The sequence below is a fragment of the Talpa occidentalis genome, unplaced genomic scaffold (assembly GCF_014898055.3).
Source record: "Talpa occidentalis isolate TD23 unplaced genomic scaffold, MPIMG_talOcc4v2.1 talOcc4.7, whole genome shotgun sequence".
Taxonomy (NCBI): domain Eukaryota; kingdom Metazoa; phylum Chordata; class Mammalia; order Eulipotyphla; family Talpidae; genus Talpa; species Talpa occidentalis.
In genome coordinates, this window is record NW_023605083.1 from 74,790,817 (window position 1) to 74,812,522 (window position 21,706).

Below are 21,706 nucleotides of genomic sequence, written 5' to 3' on the forward strand. Positions count from 1 at the left end.
CGCGCCATGTGGGACCCTCCTCCGGTGGCTGGGGAGCAGCCGGGGATCGAACTAGCGCTGCAGAGGCTGCGGGCAGCTTCACAACCCAGCGCTCAACCGCTGCGCCTCCGGGGAGGCCCATCAATGGAGTTCTTTAGATTCAAGGGTTTGCATGTGACCATCAAAACTATGGGGTGCAATTTCCATTCCAAGAATAACAATATGAAAATGGAATTGTGGGAAGATTTCCTGGCTTTTGGAATACCACATAGTCAGAGATTTAGAGTCTAGAGGTCAGCTGGATTTAGATGACCATTTCAGGAACCCAGGCCTCAGTCTAGAATTGCTTGGGATCGTCTAGTTGGCCCAAGGCTAAGACTGAGTGAGTCCTGCAATTGGGGTTATTCAAAACTGAGGAAAATGCCAATATAACTTCAAAGAAGGCTTTTAACAATATGATGTAAAGTTGCCCCTCATTGCAAATAAGGATTTTCCCATGAAAGGAACTGACTTAATATGTGGACTCTGTGAAGTGTATTACGATTTTGTACAGTTCCTTCTTGGCCAAGGTCTGGTTGTGCTGTCTCTTTTTAGAGAAACATCTGAGGTTGCAGGCCTGAGCCCTGCTCCCAGTTTCTATTTTAGGAGAGTAGTCTAGGATTTATAAGGGCAACTGCCTGGGTATGCATCTAGTCCAAACTCTACTACCACAGCTTCACTGAGCTTTCGGCTCCTTACTATAAAATGTGAATAGTAGCACAGTAGTTTCTACCTTACAGGTGTGAGTGTGAGGGAAAAATGTGAGGGATACATGAAAATCATTTAGAGCATGTGTTAGGTTGAATCATAAGAAAGTACCATTTTTATGGATCTACAATGGCTGAATATGACCAATTTCCCATTTTTAAACTTATAGTAAGTAACATGTTAGGTACTATCATCTAGACCCTCTAACACCTGGTAAATGTTTGACCCTAACAAGTGACAGAGGTACAAGGGTGCAGCCCCACAGCCAGCCCTGCTCTCTGGCCTGCTTTGCTCTCCTGCCCTGTTCCCTTCTCTCCCTGGAGCTCTAAGCTGGGCCCATCTCTTCTTTCCCTATGTCAACCACAGAGGACATCCTACTCTTTTCTCATTTACCAACCAGAGGTTGGAAATACCTACGTTTCCTCCTGACAAACTTACAGTTGGCTGGAATATTCATAATGTTGACTAAGAGGTTAAAAAAATGAAAGAATGCCTGGTTACAAGTGAAAAGGATGGGATTAAAAGCAAAAAAAAAAAAAAAAAAGGTAAAAGAAAGAAAAAAGAAATTAGAACATTCAACAAAGATGCTCAAACTAATAGCTTGGGGTAAAAATTAAATTGGCAATGCTTCTAAGACAAACGGGATCCTCACAGCCTCCCCAGACTTACTTCTGGTTTAACCGCCCTGGTGAGCCTCTCGATCTACTCTTTATTGTTACCCTGGCCTCTGAACAAAATCTGACCATGGCTCTGAAAAGTGGTTTATGGCCTCCAATAGTTCTTACCTTAGATTTGGCCCCCCAAGACTATCCTGTGCCACTCCTCAAGTCTCTACATCTTGTCTGAAATTCCTGCCCCAAACCCTCCATCCCTCAGGTCCAGGACCCTTTCTACACAACTCTCCCTGTCTAGTTCGGTATTTGAACCACACACATTAGCCAGCTAGTTGTGTAGATTGTTTGTACCCTTTCATAACAGGAGGGTACTATACCTGTGCCAGCATTTTCTGAAAAACCTTAGGGCTCCCAGCTAGCCAGAGACAGACTCTGCCCTTTCCTGTTTCAAAGGCCAGCTCCACCCCTGGGGCTGCCCACTCAGTTTCTATTTCCTGACGAAGGGACACACTCAATCCTCGCTTTCCCCTCTCCTTCCCAGCAAAGATGACAGAAATGTCCTGTATAGCTGAACTCAAATAAAACTCTCTCTTCAGTTTTTCTAGACCATTCCCTGGTTACTCATCACTCAGCTTTTTCTAAGGGAGGGAATAGAACTCTCCTCCATTGATTCCTAATTTCATATTTATTGTGCATGCTGCTTCATTTTCACAGTTAACATTTAGTAGGCTTTTTTTTTTTTAATATAGAGAGGCCATAAAGAAATAAAGCAGTTCATAACTACTGCTTCGTTAACCATGACTTTTCTCCTTTTTTCCTTCAAAAGTAAAAACACATAATAGTATAACTCAAACAGGTTAGAGAGGTATAAAATTCATCCCATCACTAAGACAATCATTGTTAGCATTTTCTTGTGAATCCTTCAGAAAAAAATGTTTCAGTACATGTGCGTACATCTGTATTGCTGCCCTGTATGGCATCGATTCATTATAATACTGCTTTCCTAAAAAGTAAACTTTCTACATAAACCCACCTATAGATAGAATCTATAGCTCACTTTTTTTTTAAGACTAAAGATCTACCCTCAGCAACTTTCAAGTATGCAATACATTATTGTAAATTATAGTCACCATGCTGTACATTACATTCCCATGATTTACTTATTTTGTAACTGGTTTGTGCCTTTTGACTTCCTTAACCCATTTTGCCCACCCCCTGGCAATTACCAATCTGTTCTCTGTATTTATGAGCTTGTTTTTATTGTTGTTTTTGTTTTGTTTTGTTTCTAATTCCACATATATATGAGATTCTAAGGCATTTGTCTCTCATTCATTTCATTTAGCATATTCCCATCAAGTTTCATCCATGTTATTGCAAATAACAAGATTTTGTTCTTTTTTGTGACTGAATTGTATTCTACAATTCCACTTTGTATTTAATATTCTACTACATCACAACTTTTTTATTTATTTATCCATCGATGGACACTTAGTTTGTTTCCATATCTTGGTTATTATAAATAACGCACAGTAAACATAGGGACATACATATTGTTTCAAATTAGTGTTTTTATTTTCTTCAGGTAAACATTCCTAACTGGCATTGCTGGACCACATGGTAGTTCTTCCTTAATTTTTTGAGGCACCTCTATACTACTGATGTTTTCCATAGTGGCTGCACCAATTTTCATACCCACCTGCAGAGCCCAAGGGCTCCCTTTTCTCTACATCCTTCCCAACATCATCAAAACAATAATAGCCATTCTGAGAGGAGTGACGTGATCTCTTACTGTGGTTTTGAGTGCATTTCCTTGATGATTAGTGATATTGCACATCTGTTGGCTCTCTGTATAGTTGAGAAAAATGTCCATTCAGATTCTCTGCTTATCTTAACTTTTTTATTCCCTCTGCTCATCTTTAAATTGGATTGTTTGTATGGATTTATTTCTAGGTTCTCTATTCTGTTCCACCAATCTATGTGTCTTTTATGCCAGTATCATGCTTTTTGCTACATCTATAATATAATTTGAAATCAGGGATCTCTGCAGCTTTGTTCTTCTTCCCCAAGGTTGTTTTGGCTATTTGGGTCTTTTGTGGCTCCATACAGATTTTAGGATTATTTGTTCTGTTTTGTGCAAAATGCCATTGGAATTTTGATAGGGATTTCACTGACTTTGTAGATTGCTTTGAGTTGGACATTTTAGCAATATGAATTCTATCAATACATGAGCTCAGAACATTCTTTCCATTTCCTTTTGTCTTCAACTATTTCTTTCATCACTGTACTATAGTTTAAATTGAACTTTTTTATTTCCTTAGCTAAATTTATTCCTAAGGTATTTAATTCTATTTGATACAGTTGTAAATGGGATTTTTTCTTTATTTCACTTTCCAATAGATTATTAATGTATAGGAGTGCAACTTGTTTTTTTATATTGCCCTTTTCCCCCAGCAACTTTAGTGTAGTCATTTATTAGTTCTAATGGTTTTTTGGTGGAGGCCTTAAAGTTTTTTATATATATAATATCATATCATCTGCACATAGTGACAGGTTTTTTTTGTTTGTTTGTATGTCTTTATTTCTTTTTCTTGTCTAATTGCTCTGTCTAGGACTTCCAATACTATGTTGAATAAGTGTGATAAGAGGATGTCTTTGTCTTGTTCCTGAACTTAAAGGAAAAGTTTTCAGCTTTTTACCACTCAATAATATGTTAGCTCTGGGCTTGTCAAATATAACATTAATGATGTTCAGGTGCTTTCCCTCTGTGCCCACTTTGTTAAGAGTTTTTATCATAATGGATGTTAAATTTTGTCAAATGATTTTTCTGCATTTATTGAGATGATTGCTTGAGTTTTATTCTTTATTTTGTAAATATTGTGTGTCATGTTGATTTGTGATGTTGAACCATCCCTGCATCTCTGGAATAAATACTTCTTAATGATGGTGTATAATCTTTCTAATGTATTGTTGAATTTGTTTTGCTGATAATTTCATTGAGGATGTTTGCCATCTATGTTCATCAGGAATATTGTTTGGTAATTTTCTTTCTTTTTGGTATCCTTGACTGGTTTTGGTATCAAGGAAATGGTGGCCTTGTAGCATGATTTTAGAAGTATTCTCTCCTCTTCCACTTGTTGGAAGAGTTTGAGAAGAATTGGTATTCTTTGACTATTTGGTGGAATTCATCAATGACATCATCTGATCCTGAATTCTATTTGGAGACTTCTGATTACTGATTCAATCTCTTTACTCTAGTAACAAGTGTATTCAGATTTTCTAATGTCTTCATGATGCAATCATGTAAAGTTATAACTTTCTAGGAATTTATTCATTTCTTCCAGGTTGTCAAATTTGTGGACTTCTTTGTCTCTTATGATATATTGTATTTCTGCAGCATTGTTGTAATTTCTCCTCTTCCATTTTTGACTTTATTTATTTGAGCCGTCTGTCTATTTTTCTTGTTCAACCTAGCCAAAGGCTTGTCAATTATGTTTGTCTTTTCAAAGAATCAGCTGTTAGTTTTACTGACCTTTTCTATTGTGTTTTTAGTCTCTTCTAGTTCATATTTACTTTTCTCATCCTCTAAACATGTCTTATACATTGAATCAATCCTAACAATCTCTATGTTCATTTTCAGCAAGTGAGGATTAGTTTCCCATTCAGAAAAACTCTCACCCAGTGAGTACATTGGCATGTAATCCTAAATTGATTTTGTTCTATAAAATATTTACTTCCGGGCCTCCCCGGTGGCGCAGTGGTTGAGCGCTGGGTTGCGAAGCTGCCCGCAGCCTCTGCAGTGCCGGTTCGATCCCCGGCTGCTCCCCGGCCACTGGAGGAGGGTCCCACATGGCGCGCAGACCTCTCCTGCCGCCCGCTGCTCCCCCCAGCAGTGTGCTTTGGTCCTTCTGCCTGCTCTGCTCCCCGCTCTGGCTCTGGTGAATTCTCTCACCCTCCTGCGTTTCTGACTGTACCCAGTGCTTGTATAAATAAACAAACAAATAAATAAATCTTTAAAAAAAAATATTTACTTCCTCCCTATCTCTCTCCTCTCACCTCCATTTAGTACCTGTTTTGGCCAACAGTTTTGACCCAGAATGGCTAATAAAAACTGTGCAAGTGTGTAATTGGACTTTCTTCAAAGACATGAAAGAAAAGTATCCAAATAGATGTTAAAACTTGGCTTTACAGGAATTTTCCTCCCTTTTAAGTCAATAGTGGAAGGAAGAAAGAAAGGAAAAGAGGGACTGTATTGTGCTCAAAATTGCATGAGACAATTAGGCAAGAAAGTGTAGAAAAGGCATCTAGGTTAGAAAGGAAGAAATAAAACTATCTATTTGCAGATCATCTTATGTAGAGGAAATCCTAAAGATTTTTCCCCACACCCAAAACTGTTAGAACTAATAAGACCAACTAGGTTGAGGATGCAAAAAGAATATGCAACAATCAGTTGTGTTTCTATACACTAGCTATAAATAATCTGAAAAGAAATTAAGAAAGAAAATGACTTATAAATAATGATGTCAAATTGGTAAAATACTTATGAATAAATTTCACATAAGTTTAATATATATACTGGAAAATACAAAGCAATGTTGAAAGAAATTAAAGAACTAAGTGGAAAAATATCTTGTGTTTCTGAATTGGAAGACTTGAAATTGTTAAGATGGCAACAGTTCCTAAACTGATCTCAGTTGTTAATTCCTGTGAAAGTATCAACTACTTTTTCCCTGAGAAAGGGACAAGTTGATTCTAAAATTCATATGGAATAGCCAATACAATATTGAAGAACAAAGTTCAAGGATTCACACTTCTCAGTGTTAGAAAAGCTAATCAAAACAGGTTAGTACTGGCATAATCAAAACAGGTTAGTATGGGCATGCAGATCAATAGAATAAAACTGAGACCCTAACCAACCTTGCCATTTATGGTTAGTTTGCTTTTTACAAGGGTGTCAGGACCATGCAATGGGGAAGAATGATCTTTTAAGATATGGTCATGGCATACAGACCAATGGAATCGAATAGAAAATCCAGAAATAAACCCACAGATTTATGGTCAACTAATCTTTGACAAAGGAGCAAAGACTATGCATTGGAGCAAAGAAAGTTTGTTCAATAAATGGTGCTGGGAAAACTGGGTCGCTACATGCAAAAGAATGAAGCTTGACCACTACCTCACACCATACACAAAAATCAACTCAAAATGGATTAAAGAACTAGACATAAGACCTGAAACCATAAAATACATAGAAGAAAATATAGGCGAAACACTACAGGATTTGCACATCAAAGACATCTTTACAGACACATCACCCAAAGCAGTGATAGTGAAGACAAAGATAAACAGCTGGGACTACATCAAATTAAAGAGCTTCTGCACAGCAAAAGAGACAATAACAAAAACAAAGAGAAACCCCACCAACTGGGAGAACATTTTTGCACCCAACACTAATGATAAAGGACTGATCACAAAAATCTGCAAAGAGCTGATGAGACTCAGCAACAACAAAGAAAATAATCCAGTCAAAAAATGGGCAGAAGAGCTAAAAAGAAACTTCTCTGAAGAGGAAATGCAAATGGCCAACAGGCATATGAAAAAATGTTCAACATCACTTGTAATCAGGGAAATGCAAATCAAAACTACCATGAGATACCATCTCACACCAGTGAGAATGGCACATATTAAAAAAACTAGCAACAACAAATGTTGGCGAGGGTGTGGAGAAAAAGGAACTCTTGTGCACTGTTGGTGGGAGTGCAAACTGGTCCAACCACTATGGAGAGCTGTGTGGAGATTTCTGGACCTACTAAACATAGAGCTTCCATATGATCCAGCAATTCCACTCCTAGGTATTTACCCAAAGGACACAGAAACATCAATTCCAAAGAGCACCTGAACCTCTATGTTTATAGCAGCACTGTTTACAATAGCTAAGCTTTGGAAACAACCCAAATGCCCAAAAATAGATGACTGGATCAAGAAGATGTGGTACATATATACCATGGAATATTACTCAGCATTCAAAAAAGATAAACACATGCAATTTGCAGCAACATGGATGGCACTGGAAGGGATCATGCTCAGCGAAATAAGCCAAAAAGAAAAAGAAAAATACCGGATGGTCTCACTCATAGCAGGAATCTAGAAAACTTAAATAAGGGACCAGGAAAATGAATATAAGAAAGTGAAAATCAAAATCAACAAAAAACTATGAACCAGAGACACTTTTTGGGGGGTGAGGGGCGGGAGGGGAAGGATTGGGGTCAGAATGGGGCGTTTGCAATTGTATGGGGGAATATAAAAATAAAATTTAATATTTAAAAAAAAAAAAGATATGGTCATGGGACAACTCTATAGCTACATGTAGAAGAATGAAATTTTTTCACAGCATGTGAAAAAATAAACTCAACATGTATCACAGAGTAATAGCTTTAACTATAAAACATAGGTATAAATCTTCTTGACTTTGGATTAGGCAAGTTTCATATCAATGACACCTAAAGTGCTAGCAACCAAAGGGGGCAAAAAAAAATAAACTAGATTTCATCAAAATTAAAAACTTGTGTATTTCAAATGCCTTCATTAAGAAAAACAACCCGTGCCTCCCCTGGTGGCGCAGGCAGTTGAGCGCAGTGCTGTGAAGCTGTCCGCAGCCTCTGCAGTGCCAGTTAGATCCCGGCTGGCTGCAAGGGTCCCACATGGCGTGGCAGATCTCTCCTGTCGTGCCACTGCTCCCCTCAGCAGTGTATTTCCTCAGTCTCCCTGTTCTGTACCCTGCTCTGTCTCTGGTGAATCCTCTCACCCTCCTGCGCATCTGGCCTGTATCCTGGTTCTTGTATAAATAAATAAATCTTAAAGAAAAGAAAAGAAAAGAAAAGAAAAACAACCCACAAAGGCCAGAGAAAATACTTACAAATCATATATCTAAAGGACTTGTATCCAGAATATGAGGAACTTGTATCTAGACTATACAAAACATTCTTACAACTCAACAATAAAAACACAAGCCAATTTAAAAAATGAGCAAAGCGTATAGACATTCTCCAAAGAAGATGCATCTCTTCCAGTAAGCATATAGAAGAGATGCTTGATATTATTCACCAATAGGGAGATGTGAATCAAAACCTCAGTGAAATTCTACTTCATACCTTGTAGGATAGCTATACTGAAGACAGATAAAAACAAGTGATAATGAGAATCTGGAGAAATTAGAACCCTCATACACTGTTGGTGGAGACATAAAATGGTGCATTTACTTTGGAGTTCGACAGACCCTCAGGTTAAACTTAGAGTTACCATTTAACTCAGCAATTCCACTCATAGGTATATACCCAAAAATGTAGAACATATACATGCGAAAGCTCACGGAAGCATTTTTCTTAATAGCCAAACAGTAAAAACTTTAATGTCCATCCATACATGAATAGATAAGTAAAGTATGTTAAATGTACAATGGAATATTAATCAGTCATACAGAGGAATGAAATACTGATGTGTGCTATAAAAATGAGCAAGTCTTGAAAACATTACACTCAGCAAAGAAGTCAGACACAAAAGACTACCTATTTTATGATTTATTTTTTAAGATTTATTTTTATTTATTTATGCATTCAAGAATTGGGGTGTAGGCCAGAGGTGCAGGGGGTGAAAGGATCCACCAAGACAGAGTGGGGAGCAGAACAGGTGCATCTACTGAAATAAACTGCTGAGGGGAGCAGCAGGTGAGAAAGGAGAGGTCTGTTGCATCATGTAGGTTGGCTCCCTGGCAGGGGAATTGAACTCATGCTTCAGTGGCTGGTGATATCTTGACAGAACTTAACCCCTGCACCAACAGGAAGGCCCCTGTATGATTTCTTTTATCTGAAATATGTAGAATAGGCAAATCCTTTGAAAAGAAATTAATGATTGTCAGGGGTAGGGTACACAAGGAAAGGAGGGGAGAGAAAAGAGAGCTGCTCTCCCAACTACTCATCCTGACATATCCTGGTTTGTGCTAGGCTTCCAGCCCAGGCAAACCCTCCACTACTTGACTCCCCTAATCGTGAGTACTGCACCCTTCTCCTCTAAGAAGGGAAAAGTCCTTCTCCAGCTCCCACAGACCATCTGCTCCTCTTTGAGTCATAAGATGAGACAATCCTTCCCATTATCTTGGCACACAGCACCACACACGCTGTTGGTGTTCCAAAGACGCTGCTAACCTCCTCTTGAGAAATGAAGCCATTTGTCTCATTCCAAACGAAGTCATGGGGTTTTTTTAATGTAGTACACAAGAAAAAGTTTTCCATTTTTTGCCCTTTCTACTTTTGCTTCCTGTAATTTTCAGATTCTCCGTATTCATGTGTTTCCCGTGTGTATAGACTACTGGCAGTGTGTTTCATTATGACCACCTTAGCTCCAAATAGAGGGAGCGGCCCTTTAACCTGGCTGCTGAGATTTCTAGTTCAAATACATTGCTTATGCATCATTTTTTCCTCTGCCTCTCTTCCAGAAAAGTGTAATGAAGCCTTATATTACTTGGATCCACACTCTAAGCTAAATCTATCCAATGTATGTGTTTGAATAAAATTCGGCTGAGGTTCCTCAAAATCATTTCACTTTTAGTCAAAATCAGCCTTGATGCTGACTTGGCCAGGCCAAGGCTCCATAGCAAGCATTGGGTAAAACTCAATGGATGAATGGATAACATTTCATTTATAACTTCCTTAACTTAAAATAGATGCTGGACTATGCTCTCTCTTAAAAATCACAGAATATGAGGGTCAGAAAAGTAATCTAAATTTATTTTCTTAACCTGATCAATAGCCAGTCTGCTTCTACCTGAGTATTTCCCTGTTTTAGATCTCACTCCTTAAGCAAGCAGAGGCCTTCCTGTGGGGACTGCCAGGTCATAGAACAGCCTTCCTAGATTGGGCTGGACCTGCCCAGTAAGGTCTACCTGGTCCTCTGATCTCTGACCTCCAATATTATATGGTATTACCTTGTTCTCCCCCAAGCAATCTTCATATTTATTTGAAAAGTTGTCTCTTTTCCTGGCCATTAGACCATGGGTTTTGGTAAATTTGTCATACATACTACAATGTTCTCCTATTTGGTCTCAGCCTTTTGTTGTTCGTTTCATTGACAGTGGCCTTCTTCAAAAATGATACTGAACTGAACTGAACATGGCCCTCTGAGATTACATCTGCAAAGACAATGAGACTGTATGGCTTTCCTTGGAATGGATAGTCCAGAAAGGGAAGATCAGCATTAATCCAGCTGAATCCGCTCACATATATACTATATCTCATTTTAAAACCCAGCATCATACACCTTCTCATAGCAGTCCTACCACTCCAACTCCCGTGAATTTTTTTCTTTTAGGAAGTATCCACTAAATGCTTTTAATGTACCAAATACTTTTCTAAGCACTCCGCTGGATATCATATTGTGGCCCTAGTACCATCTCCCTCTCATTTGCTAGATGAAGAAACTGATGCATGGAAATATTAAGCAGTTGATCTCCTTTCTATATCTAGCAAGTGACAGAGCCAGGATGAAAGCAGTGGTAACTCTGACCACAGAGCCCAGCTCTTAACCTCCACACTTCATGCTGCTTTCTCTGCAGGACTTCCATTACATCTCACTCCTCCTGTGGATCCCACTGTCATTGTATTTATTGTTTTGGAAGTTACATTGTCATCTCTTGCTGCATGTTGAGTTTACAATTTAATATATTGATTTCTTTTTCATCATAAACACATCATTTTAAAACCCATTTGTCTTTGTTAATTGTTTTATTAATTTGAGATCCTCATTCCAGCCTGTGATTGCTGTTAAGTATGGATGCTGTCAATCAACCTGCTAGACTCCCAGCTTCCAATCATATGCAAATTTGTTAGACCATTAAGTCTTCATTCCTGGGGCACAGCCCTAAAGACTTCCCTCCTTGTTATAGCAAGTATAGTAATTTTATCAATAGCCTTGAAGTTAGTTTTTTTAACTTTGTGAAAAGTCATGAAACAAACCACTGTCCACTCACCTCACATCTGTTCTACCCACGCCTTGTAGAAGTCAGGATGCCTGATGCCTGCCCACAGTGAATTTCTGGAAGTGGTCCTCTATATCCCTTACTAACTTGTATAAGCCATCATTTTCTCTTCTAAGTGCTCACAAACTGTCTGTTTAGTAACCTAGTCACAAATTTTGCCTCCTGTCCAATTATCCCCCTTTCCTTTGCAGATCAGAATAACATTTGTCTATATCTCCATCAGCCCCTTTCTCATAGTCTCTGTGATCTTGGGCCCATGAGCACAGGGTTGTGGCAAGTCCTTCACCTGGCTCTGGGATTAGAACTATTTTAAAGGGTTCATAGTAATCTCTGATTATTCTTTTGATTTCTACTGAGTCTGTGGTGATTTCTCCTCTTTCATTTATAAACCTATTTATATGTGTTTTCTCCCATTTTTTTCTCTTTGAGCCTGGCTAGAGGTTTGTCTATTTTGTTTACTTTTTCAAAGAACCAACTTTTGGTCTTATTGATCTTTTGGATTGTTTTTTAATTTCTATTTTGTTTATTTCTGCTTTGATTTTTATTATTTCCTTTCTTCCACTGGTGTTAGGGTTTTTTGTTGTTCTTTTTCTAGCTCTTTGAGATGTGAGATTAGGTTGTTTCTTTGAGTTCTTTCTTGTTTCTTGATGTAAGCCTGTATTTCTACATATTTTCCTCTTTATTTATATATTCTCCTCTTTATTTTCCTATATATTACTGCTTTTGCTGCATCCCATACATTCTGGAAAGTGGTGTCCTCCTTGTCGTTCAACTCAAACCAAAGGACACAAAAACATTGATTCAAAAGAACACCTGTACACCTATGTTTATTGCGGCACTATTTACAGTAGGTAAAACCTGGAAACAACCCAAATGCCCCAAAATAGATGACTGGATCAAGAAGCTGTGGCATATATGTACAATGGAATATTATTCAGCAATCAAAAAAGATAAACTCATGTCATTCTCAGCAAAGTGGATGGAACTAGAAGGAATTATGCTCAGTGAAATAAGCCAGAAGGAAAAAGAAAAATATCAGATGGTTTCACTTATAGCAGGAATATAAGGAAACCAAATAAGACATCAGTGTAAAAAAATAATAACAGTACAAAACACAACAAAGCAAAACGGACAATTGTAAATTAGAGACATACTGCAGGGGAGGAGAGAGAGGGACCAGAGGGAGGGAAGGAGGAGCACAGGGGACTGTGGTGATGGTGCACGGGTGCATTAGTGAAGGAAACTCTATGGGGACTACACCTGAGGGGGGGGGAAAGCAAATATTGTTTAAAAATGAACAATGATGTAAAAATTTTTTAAAAATTAAAACATAAATTCATATAAAAACAAAAATAAATAAATAAAAGGGATGTTGAACATTTGAAAAAAAACTATTTTAAAGGATTGTGACTATTAATATATTTAGAATCCTATTTAAATGAGGTTGGGAGGGCCTCCCCGGTGGCGCAGTGGTTGAGCGATGGGTTTCGAAGCTGTCCAAAGCCTCTGCAGCGCCGGTTCCATCCCCGGCCACTGGGCAAGGGTCCCACATGGTGCGCGGACCTCTCCTGCAGCCCACTGCTCCCGTCAGCAGTGTACTTCGTCAGTCTGCCTGCTCTGCTCTCCCCTCTGGCTCTGGTGAATTCTCTCACCCTCCTGTGCTTCTGACTGTACCCAGTGCTTGTATAAATAAATCCTTAAAAAAAAAAATTACAAAAAAAAATTTACAATATAGTGTCCAGTGGTTATAGGCTACATCCAGTTTCCTCTCAGAAAATAAAAGCCCGTAAATAAAATAAAATAAAATAAAAATAAATGTTGGGAGATTAGAAATTATCCACACTTGAGCAAATGAGCAAAACCAACATACCTGTATCTTCCAGGAGAAATACTGTGTGCTTGTGGGTCTTAACATGAACTCTGATCTGCCATTTGTTCAGTTACTTTGTTTCTGAATAAGTCCTGTTTGTTGTGGAAATAACTGGATACATGGGCCCTTCCACCTGTACCAAGTGCATCACTTTCCATATATGAAACATCAGTTCCAACATGGCAATGTTTGTTCTACCACGTATAGTTTGAAAATCAATCTTGTTGGCATGAAAGTTGAATCCAAGAGGGAATCGAGTTAGTTCTAATCATTCTTTCATTTCTTAACACTTGGCCATGCTTAGGCTCTAAAATCACTTCTAAAGCTCTTTTTCTTGTCCTAAGCATTCTCCATTAGAGTTGCCTCATGCTGGAATTCTTCCTTCCTGACAACAATTTTACACCTTCCTGGTTCTTTCATATTTACTGCTGGTTTTTCTCTTACACCAGCATCGTCCCTTTCATCTCTTATACAGGTCCTCTGAAAACGCCACCTATTTTGGAAACCTCCTGTGCAGTCACACTGATGTCTTTGTTCTCCATTTTCTTGTTCATCTCCTTTGTAAACACATCTAAATTATCTGCTGTTATGTTGAATGGGGTGATACACTGATCAGACCATTGTACTCATGTATTCCTTGTTTTTATTCTTTGTTTGGAGGTTTGTTTCTTAGAGGAATTTCTCATTTATGACCATTTGAAACCTGAAGACTGCTTTGGATTTATACTGCTGTTCATTACTCTCTGTTTTTCTAAGTTACATCTTTTGTTTTGCTATCCTGTCAAAATTGGTAGGGTTTTTTTTTTTTTTTTCCATGTTTTCCACAGTTCTGCTGTCCACAGAGTCTTTTCTTATCACCTTTTTCAGCAGCTGACCTCGATTTCTGTAAGTACCAATCACTGATTCTTTTCCCCATCAGGGGACAGAATATTCACTTTTTCTGGCTCCTCAGAGGGGTCCCTCTTTCTGTCTTAAATCACTTTACCAATTGCCTTTTTTAACACTAGAGTAATATCCTGCTGTGTCTGCAACAGGATAATCGTCCCTGATGGGGAAAAACCTTCATGCTTGAGAGCTGTTAAGCCCATTGTGCAAAACACACAGATAATCAAACTTGCCAAACACCAGAAGCTTGGATAAAATGCATCTTCACTAGTTAAAGGTGTGCAACACCTTCTATCCATTTTTCTTTGGTGGCACTCTCCAAAGGCAAGTGTTCATTATGCACAATTTGTAGATGAAAAAATGATTGTAAAAAAAATGGAAGGTATAAAATTTCTACACTTTCAGTCATTCTGCCTTTCATCTTTTACTCGGAATTTAATAATCTCCTCACAAAATGGTATAGACCGTGGTGTGTGTGTATGTGTTGCGAATATTCTCAGACCTAACTTACTATTGTAGAATTTTAAGCAACACCTGAAATTCCTTTTTAAATTCATTTTCTGATGATGATGCAGCAAGGAACAAACTCCAAGACCAACCCTTATGTAAGAGAAGCATGTAAAATTGCATTTATGTGCCATGTCTTTAAGAAAAAGAAAAGATTTAGAATAATTTTACTACATTCACAAGAAGTTACCAAAATAGTAGAAAGAGTTCCTGCGTGTCCTTCAACATACATATGTACATATATAACTACCTGGTGATGTCTTTTTAATGTCTGCCAGAGGAAAGCTTTGCAAATACTCCCTGAACTCCAATCAGGGTTCATTATGATGATAATAGAACATTTATATTGTGCCTACAAAATGCCAATAGCAACCCTAGTGAAGCACTTTTAGTTGATACCACATCCTATTGAGGTGTCATCATCACTCTCATTGTGCCCTTTTCACAAATGAAGGGACAGGGATTCATGAGGTTGTGCAGTGAACTCGCTCAAGACCACCCATGCATTTAAGTGGCAAAGTCAGATTCACACCCAAACTCTTATCCAGTGTGCTATGCTCTTTCCCTGTGGTCCTCACCAGTGTTTAGGATTCAGATAGGCACTGGGAGGCCAGATTCTACACAAGGGTAATGTTTAACTTCTGCCATTATTATTGGGCAGTGAGGCCTTCCACCTGGTCTATCAGACTTCGTGGGGCAACTACAACTGGTGAACAGACAGGATGTTGAAATGCTGGTTAATCCCTTTTAGTCTGATGTCTGGGATGCTTTGTCCCTGGCTCAAGCTCTACTGGAGCAAGTTTACAGATGAAGATAACTCGTGACTCTCACTTATGCTGCCAAGGCGTGTGGGACAAGAACACTGGCGGATGGCCTGTCTGGTCTGTAGCAGAGAAGTAAGCTTCAGACCTAAGCTGATATGCCTGCACACCTTTCAGAGACATTTCTCTAAATCCTACCCTTGGGGATAAGCCCAGCAGAATTCATCTCTTCTTTAAGAGGTTTGATTCCAAATCAAATCACCAAGTATGAAGTATCACTGCCATCTGACAGCTCCTTAAATGTCCACAATGCTTTTGTGAGTGCAGTGGAAAGGAAGGAGGTGGGAAGGAAAAGGTCATGCTAATCTCAGTTGATACATTAGGTGCCAGGTACAACACAAACCAGGGGCATTTAAGCCCAGATGACCTTGGTAACTTGATCTCTTAAATTCCAGCCAAGGAAATAAACACTGGTGAACAATGTCTGAGAGATACTTAATGTTTACATTTACAATATACTTTTCCACTTTTTTAACCTCATCACACTCTTATATGCAAGGAGACAGAGCTTCGGGTAGAGTAAGCAACTTAGACAAGATTCCCCACTTGATATTTAGTACAACCAATATGGGAGCCTCGATCTTGGGAGAGGCCCCAGAGTGCTGCAAGGACTGTGTGTTTTGTGGGCCTAGTTCTAGCCTCAGTGCTGCCACTAACTAGCTTTGTCTTCTCCAAGTTTTACTTTCCTCTGTTTTTAAATGGGTACAACCATAGTACCCACCCCATCAATTTCTTGTGAGAGTAGAAGGACATGATGCGTACGAAAAGTTCGACAGAGTATCTGGCATAGGGGGATAAAAGGAAAGGCTAATTTTTAGCATTTGTTCAACTCTCCATCAAACTTTGGCTACAAATAATAGAGCAGTATAAAGCAATATTGACTTAAACAAATGGATGGATGGCAAGCAGTCTTGGACAGGTCAGCAGATAGATGAAGGCTACCATAAAAGACGATTTACCTTCCTTCATTCTGTTTTGCTCTCCATAGCATATTGGTTTGTTTCCTCATGGCTACAAGGTGGTTGCTGCAGTTCCCTCTACCATGTTTGGGAGGAAGAGGAATAGTACCTGTTGCATTTTCCCCTTTTGTAAGGAAAGCAAAAGCCTTCCCAGAACTCCACCCCCAACCATAGCAGACATCTGCTTTCGTCTTGAACTGGAATATCTTCTGACTATTCGCCACTGCAAGGACTCTTAGAAAGCGACAACTAACTTTTTAAATTATATTATTAGATTTAATAATAAATTAAATAATTAGATTAAATTATATAGGTGACAAGGAAGGAAGTGGGTGAGAATGGGAATAGACAGAGCTGATTGCATTTGCCACAATTGTTCCTACCTCACAATGTTATTAAAATTTTTTTTTCATTGGTTCTTAAGTGTGGGGGGCTTAGTTGATCCTAGTCAAAAGCCCTTTTCTAGACTGGTTCCCTTTAATTCTAACAAAATATGTACTAATTTATGTGCACCTATTTTTTTAACTTTTAAGTTGTTATATACATACACTAAAGTGCATCATTTTTTTAGGTGGCTCAATAGATTTTTACTACTTACCCTAATGAAGCACCACTCACATCAGAATATAGAGACCATTCCTAGCATCCCAGAAACCTTCCTCTTTTCTCTTGTCTATACTCCCTCCCAGAGGTGACTGTTACTTGGATCTCTGAACCTATGGGCCAGTTGTACCTGTTTTTTGACTTCAAATAAATGGAATTGTACATTTTTATATATCATTTTGGATGTGATATCTTTCACTCACTCAATTGCGTGTAGTAGTAGTTCATCCCATATTCTCTCTGTGCTTCTCTCTGCCCATACCTGGGATAAGAGCCATTATGAGGACCAGAGTAGCACAGAAATGGAAGTCACCCTTTCTCCTTCATGGAGTGTCTTTTCCTCATTAAAAAAAAAAAAAAAAAAAAAAAAAAAAAAAAAAAACAACACTCTAGTGATGGTTTGCAAAGCTTGTCTATGTACTGTTCTCTCCAGCGCCACATCTACTTTAAAAGGAATCTCTTGGAAACTTGTACATTTGCCTTGAATGCCGTCAGCATGAAAGAATTTTCTTGAGCATGTCTTCATTTGGAGAGGGTGGAGGGTGGAAGAAGAAAGTAGAAGGGGGATGCTTTCAGGAAGGACAATTTTAGGCAAGGGAAAGGAACTCCAACTAAAGGTATCATTAGGAACTTGAGCCAGGAAGTTTGCCTCCAGAGCAGACATTTTTTTTTGATTTCTGTGTCCTTCCCTTCTAGCTTCTCAGTTTAGAGCTCAAGGGCATAAGAAACTCACAGCAACTGTGTCTCCTGGGGCTGGGAAAACTGGTTTGAATTCAGACTGACTCTGAGAAGTCTTTCTCCTTCCTTTGCACACACACCCCCCACCCCCAGGCTGTGGGTGGTAGGGTTTCCCTAACAAAGCCAGTGTGGCTTTTGCAGGAATAAAGCTGAGACTTTTCAATGGAGTCTTAAATGAAGATGAAAGGGACTAATTATTCTTGCAAGTATAGTCATGTGAGTAAATCAGGGATCAAGGAGAAAAATTGAAACTATGCAGTTCTCTTGGCCAGTCATCATCTTTCCTTTAGGTATTTGCTGGTTCCATGCCTGCTGGGAAAATGTACGAATATTCTGCAGAGATTTTATCAGTGGTATTTGCTTGATGGCTAGAACACACTGAAAAGGGGCAAACTGGGTCATCAGGCATGCCCCTTTCAGTCTCACACCCTACACATTATGTCTGTGGAGATAATGGAGAGATTAAGAACCACCTGAATCCATTGCTCTGACATCAGATGACCGACCTTGAATTTAGCAATGTTTATTGTTAACAATTTTAGAATATTTCACTAAGTTCATTATTTTCTGTGTCCCTGCCCCTTGCGAGAGATTTTACCTGTATTATTTCAATTATTCCTCATAGTACCTAAGAAGCTAGGCAGGATTGTTTCCATTTTACAGGTGAGCAATTAAGGATTAGAGAAGTAACTTTCCTGCTAGTATATAAGAGGTAGTAAGGAGTTTCGTCACTGTATTCTCAGATTCCAAAGGCCATGTACCTCATACCACACCACACTGCCTTTTATAAATAGCTCCCTGCCTTTCTCTTTCCCCCACCCCCAGCTAACATTTTATTATAAACAATTTAAAATGTGCAGAGAAGTTGGGGCCTCCCTGGTGGCGCAAGGGGTTGAGACGCAACCTATGAAGCTTTCCACAGCCACTGCAGCATGAGTTCGATCCCTGGCCAGGGAGATACCCACATGGCGCAGCAGACCTCTCCTGACTCACCTGCCGCTCCCCTCAGCAGTGTATTTTGGTCAATCTGACTGTTCTGTTCCCCATTCTGTCTCTGGTGAATCCTCTCACCCCCCACACCTCTCGCCTATACCCCAGTTCTTGTATGCATAAATAAATAAATCTTAAAAAAAATACAGAAAACTTGAGGGAATTGTACAGCAAGCACTCATATACGCCCAGCACCTAATTGCTGCAGTTAACATTTTACTATAACATTTTACTATCATATGTATCATATGCATTCCCTTTATACAATCCATCTTTTTTTCTCTTTTGGACATATTTGAAAGTAAATCGAAGATATCAGTACACCTTACCTCCTAAAATTTCAGCGTACATATCATCAACCAGAGTTCAATGTTTGCTTGGGTTTCCTTTTTTCTATTGCAGTAAAATTTGCGTATAATTCAATGCACAAATCTTAATTATACCATTCTTTGGTTTTCACAAATTTACAATTTTGTGTAACCCAACCTCCTATCAGGATATAAAATGTTATTCTCATTCCAGAAAGTTCTGTTACACTATTTCCCAGTTTAGTCTCCATCTCCCCACCTCAGGCAACCACAGTTCTGACATATTTCTACCATAGGAATTTCACCCATTCTAGAACTTCATATAAAATGAATTATCTTTTTGTGTAAGGCTTACTTCACAAAGCACATGTTTTTGAGACTCATCCAGATTGTTTCAGCTATCAGCAGTTCCTTTTTATTGCTTAGTGATGTTTCATTATTATGAACTGAGTACCCCTTGACCCATTCATATTTTGAAGCTCTAACCCTCAAGATGATGGTATTTGGCAATATGGCTTTTGGGGGGGTAATTAGGCTTGATGAGGCTGGCAGTGTGGAACTCTAGTCTGAGGGAGTTAGTGCCCTAATAAAAAGAGATACAAGACAGCTTGCTCTCTGTCTCCTATATGTGAAGACATAGAGAGAAGGTGACCAATGAGAAAGCCCTCGCCAGACCATGCCCATGCTGGCACCTTCGTGTTAGACTTACAGCCTTTCGAATGTGTCAGCCCTCTTATTGGTCTTGGCCTTCCTATCACCCCAACATGTGCTCTTCTAAGTTTATCCAATAACTGACTAGTTTTAGGTTAACTGAAAACTACTATCTACCCTATATAACCCATATTGTGATCTTAGCTAGTTGTTGAAGCTTCACTGTATATAACATAATGATATTTAATGAAAGGAAATTTTTTTAAAGATTTATTTATTTATACAAGAACTGTGGTATAGGCCAGAGACGCGGCAGGGTAAGAGAATTCACCAGAGACAGAGCGGGGAGCAGAACAGGAAGATGGACAGAAAACATTGCTGAGGGGAGCAGCCAGCGAGACAGGAGAGGTCTGCTGCGCCATGTGGGCATCCTCCTGGCCAGCCAGGAATTGAACCCGTGCTGCAGAGGCTGCGGACAGCTTCATAGTGCTGTGCTCAACACACTACACCGCCGGGAAGGCCCAAAAGGAAATTTTTTTAAAGGAAGGATTTTTTTAAATATTGAAAATCATAAAGCATAACAGAAAACACCCTGATAGAGAATAAAGAGATACTGATTTCAGTCCTACTGTTACCACAAATCAAAATAAGCCATGGTATCTTGGATGCATTAATCCTAGTGTGCCTCAGTTTCCCTTCTCTCTGAAATGAGTAGGTTGAAATATGTGATTACTAATGTCACCAATTGTTCTAAAGTCATGGACTTCTATGATATTTGGTTGTTTGTTTTGTTTTGTATTTGTTTTTTTGATGTGTGATTCTAAAATATCTTCAGAGTACAAATATTTCTTAAGGGGTCCTTAATTACTAAATGCAAACCAACAGACGTGGGTAACATTGGAGCTTTCAGAATATTTTTTTAAAAATATGTTTTTTACTCGTCCAAGTAAAGCTACATTTTCCATTGCATTTCGTAGTCCATCATTCCCACCAAAATGAAAGCGTATCGGTTCTTAAATAATTCATAGTAAAGCTTGAATTCCTTGAGGGTCTGGCAAGCTTTAACCTTGGAAAAGATGATGTAAAATATTGCCAATGGCCAACCTCAAGTTGCCAACCCAAATATAAATCTCTCCTTGTTCAGTATATGAATTTATAATGTAAACTGTTTTTAATTATATCTGGACTGTTGAATAGAATTAAGGCACTATTGAGCTACTCTGAAAATAAGAAATAATAGTGTGGTTTAATCAATTCAGAATGTGTTATACTTAAAGAAAATTTTACTACATCATTTTAGACCCAATAAAGAGAAAACTGGGCATGTGAGTGACTCAGGATCATCTGTCATCAAACATGGGCTCAATCCAGAGAAAGCCTTCATGCAGGTTCATTATTTAAAGGTAAGCACATTTACATGGCAGAAGTCAGGAAATATGGGGGCACTTTTTAGGTTAAACATGTAAACAATAAAGATTAGTAACATGACTGAGGCAAAACAAAAAAATCACATTGAAATGACATTTGAGGGCACCTGCACCCCTGTGTTTATAGCAGCACTATTTACACTAGCTAAGCTATGGAAACAACTCAAATGCCCAAAAATAGATGACTGGATCAAGAAGATGTGGTACATATACACAATGGAATATTACTCAGCAATCAAAAAAGACAAACACATGCAGTTTGCGCAATATGGATGGAGCTGGAAGGGATCATGCTCAGCGAAGTAAGTCAGAAAGAAAAAGAAAAATACCGGATGGTCTCACTCATAGCAGGAATTTAGAAAACCTAAATAAGGGACTAGGAAAAAGACTAATTAATACAAAGTAAAAATCAAAATCAACAAGCAACTATAAACCAGAGACACACTATGGAGAGAGGGGAGGCGGGCAGGGAGAGGAAGGATTAGGGTCAAAATAAGGGGGAGGGGTGCAATTGTATGGGAATATAACCAAAATGAAAATACATGCATTGTGCAAAAATGAAAAAAATAAAATAAAAAGA

The 21,706-nt window shown here is 38.7% G+C and overlaps 1 protein-coding gene across 6 annotated transcripts in view; it reads left to right on the forward strand.

The window, feature by feature from the left end:
- Nucleotides 1–21,706, forward strand: part of AOPEP (aminopeptidase O (putative)) — a 405,018-nt gene that overhangs the window by 250,236 nt on the left and 133,076 nt on the right. For 5 of the 6 annotated variants that reach the window (XM_054689497.1, XM_054689495.1, XM_054689499.1 and 2 more), the window contains exon 8: nt 21,000–21,102. The exons of the other annotated variant lie outside the window; for it this stretch is intronic. In XM_054689497.1, coding sequence (XP_054545472.1) covers nt 21,000–21,102 — 103 coding nt within the window. The remainder of the gene's footprint in view (nt 1–20,999; nt 21,103–21,706) is intronic. 6 annotated transcript variants of the gene reach the window in all.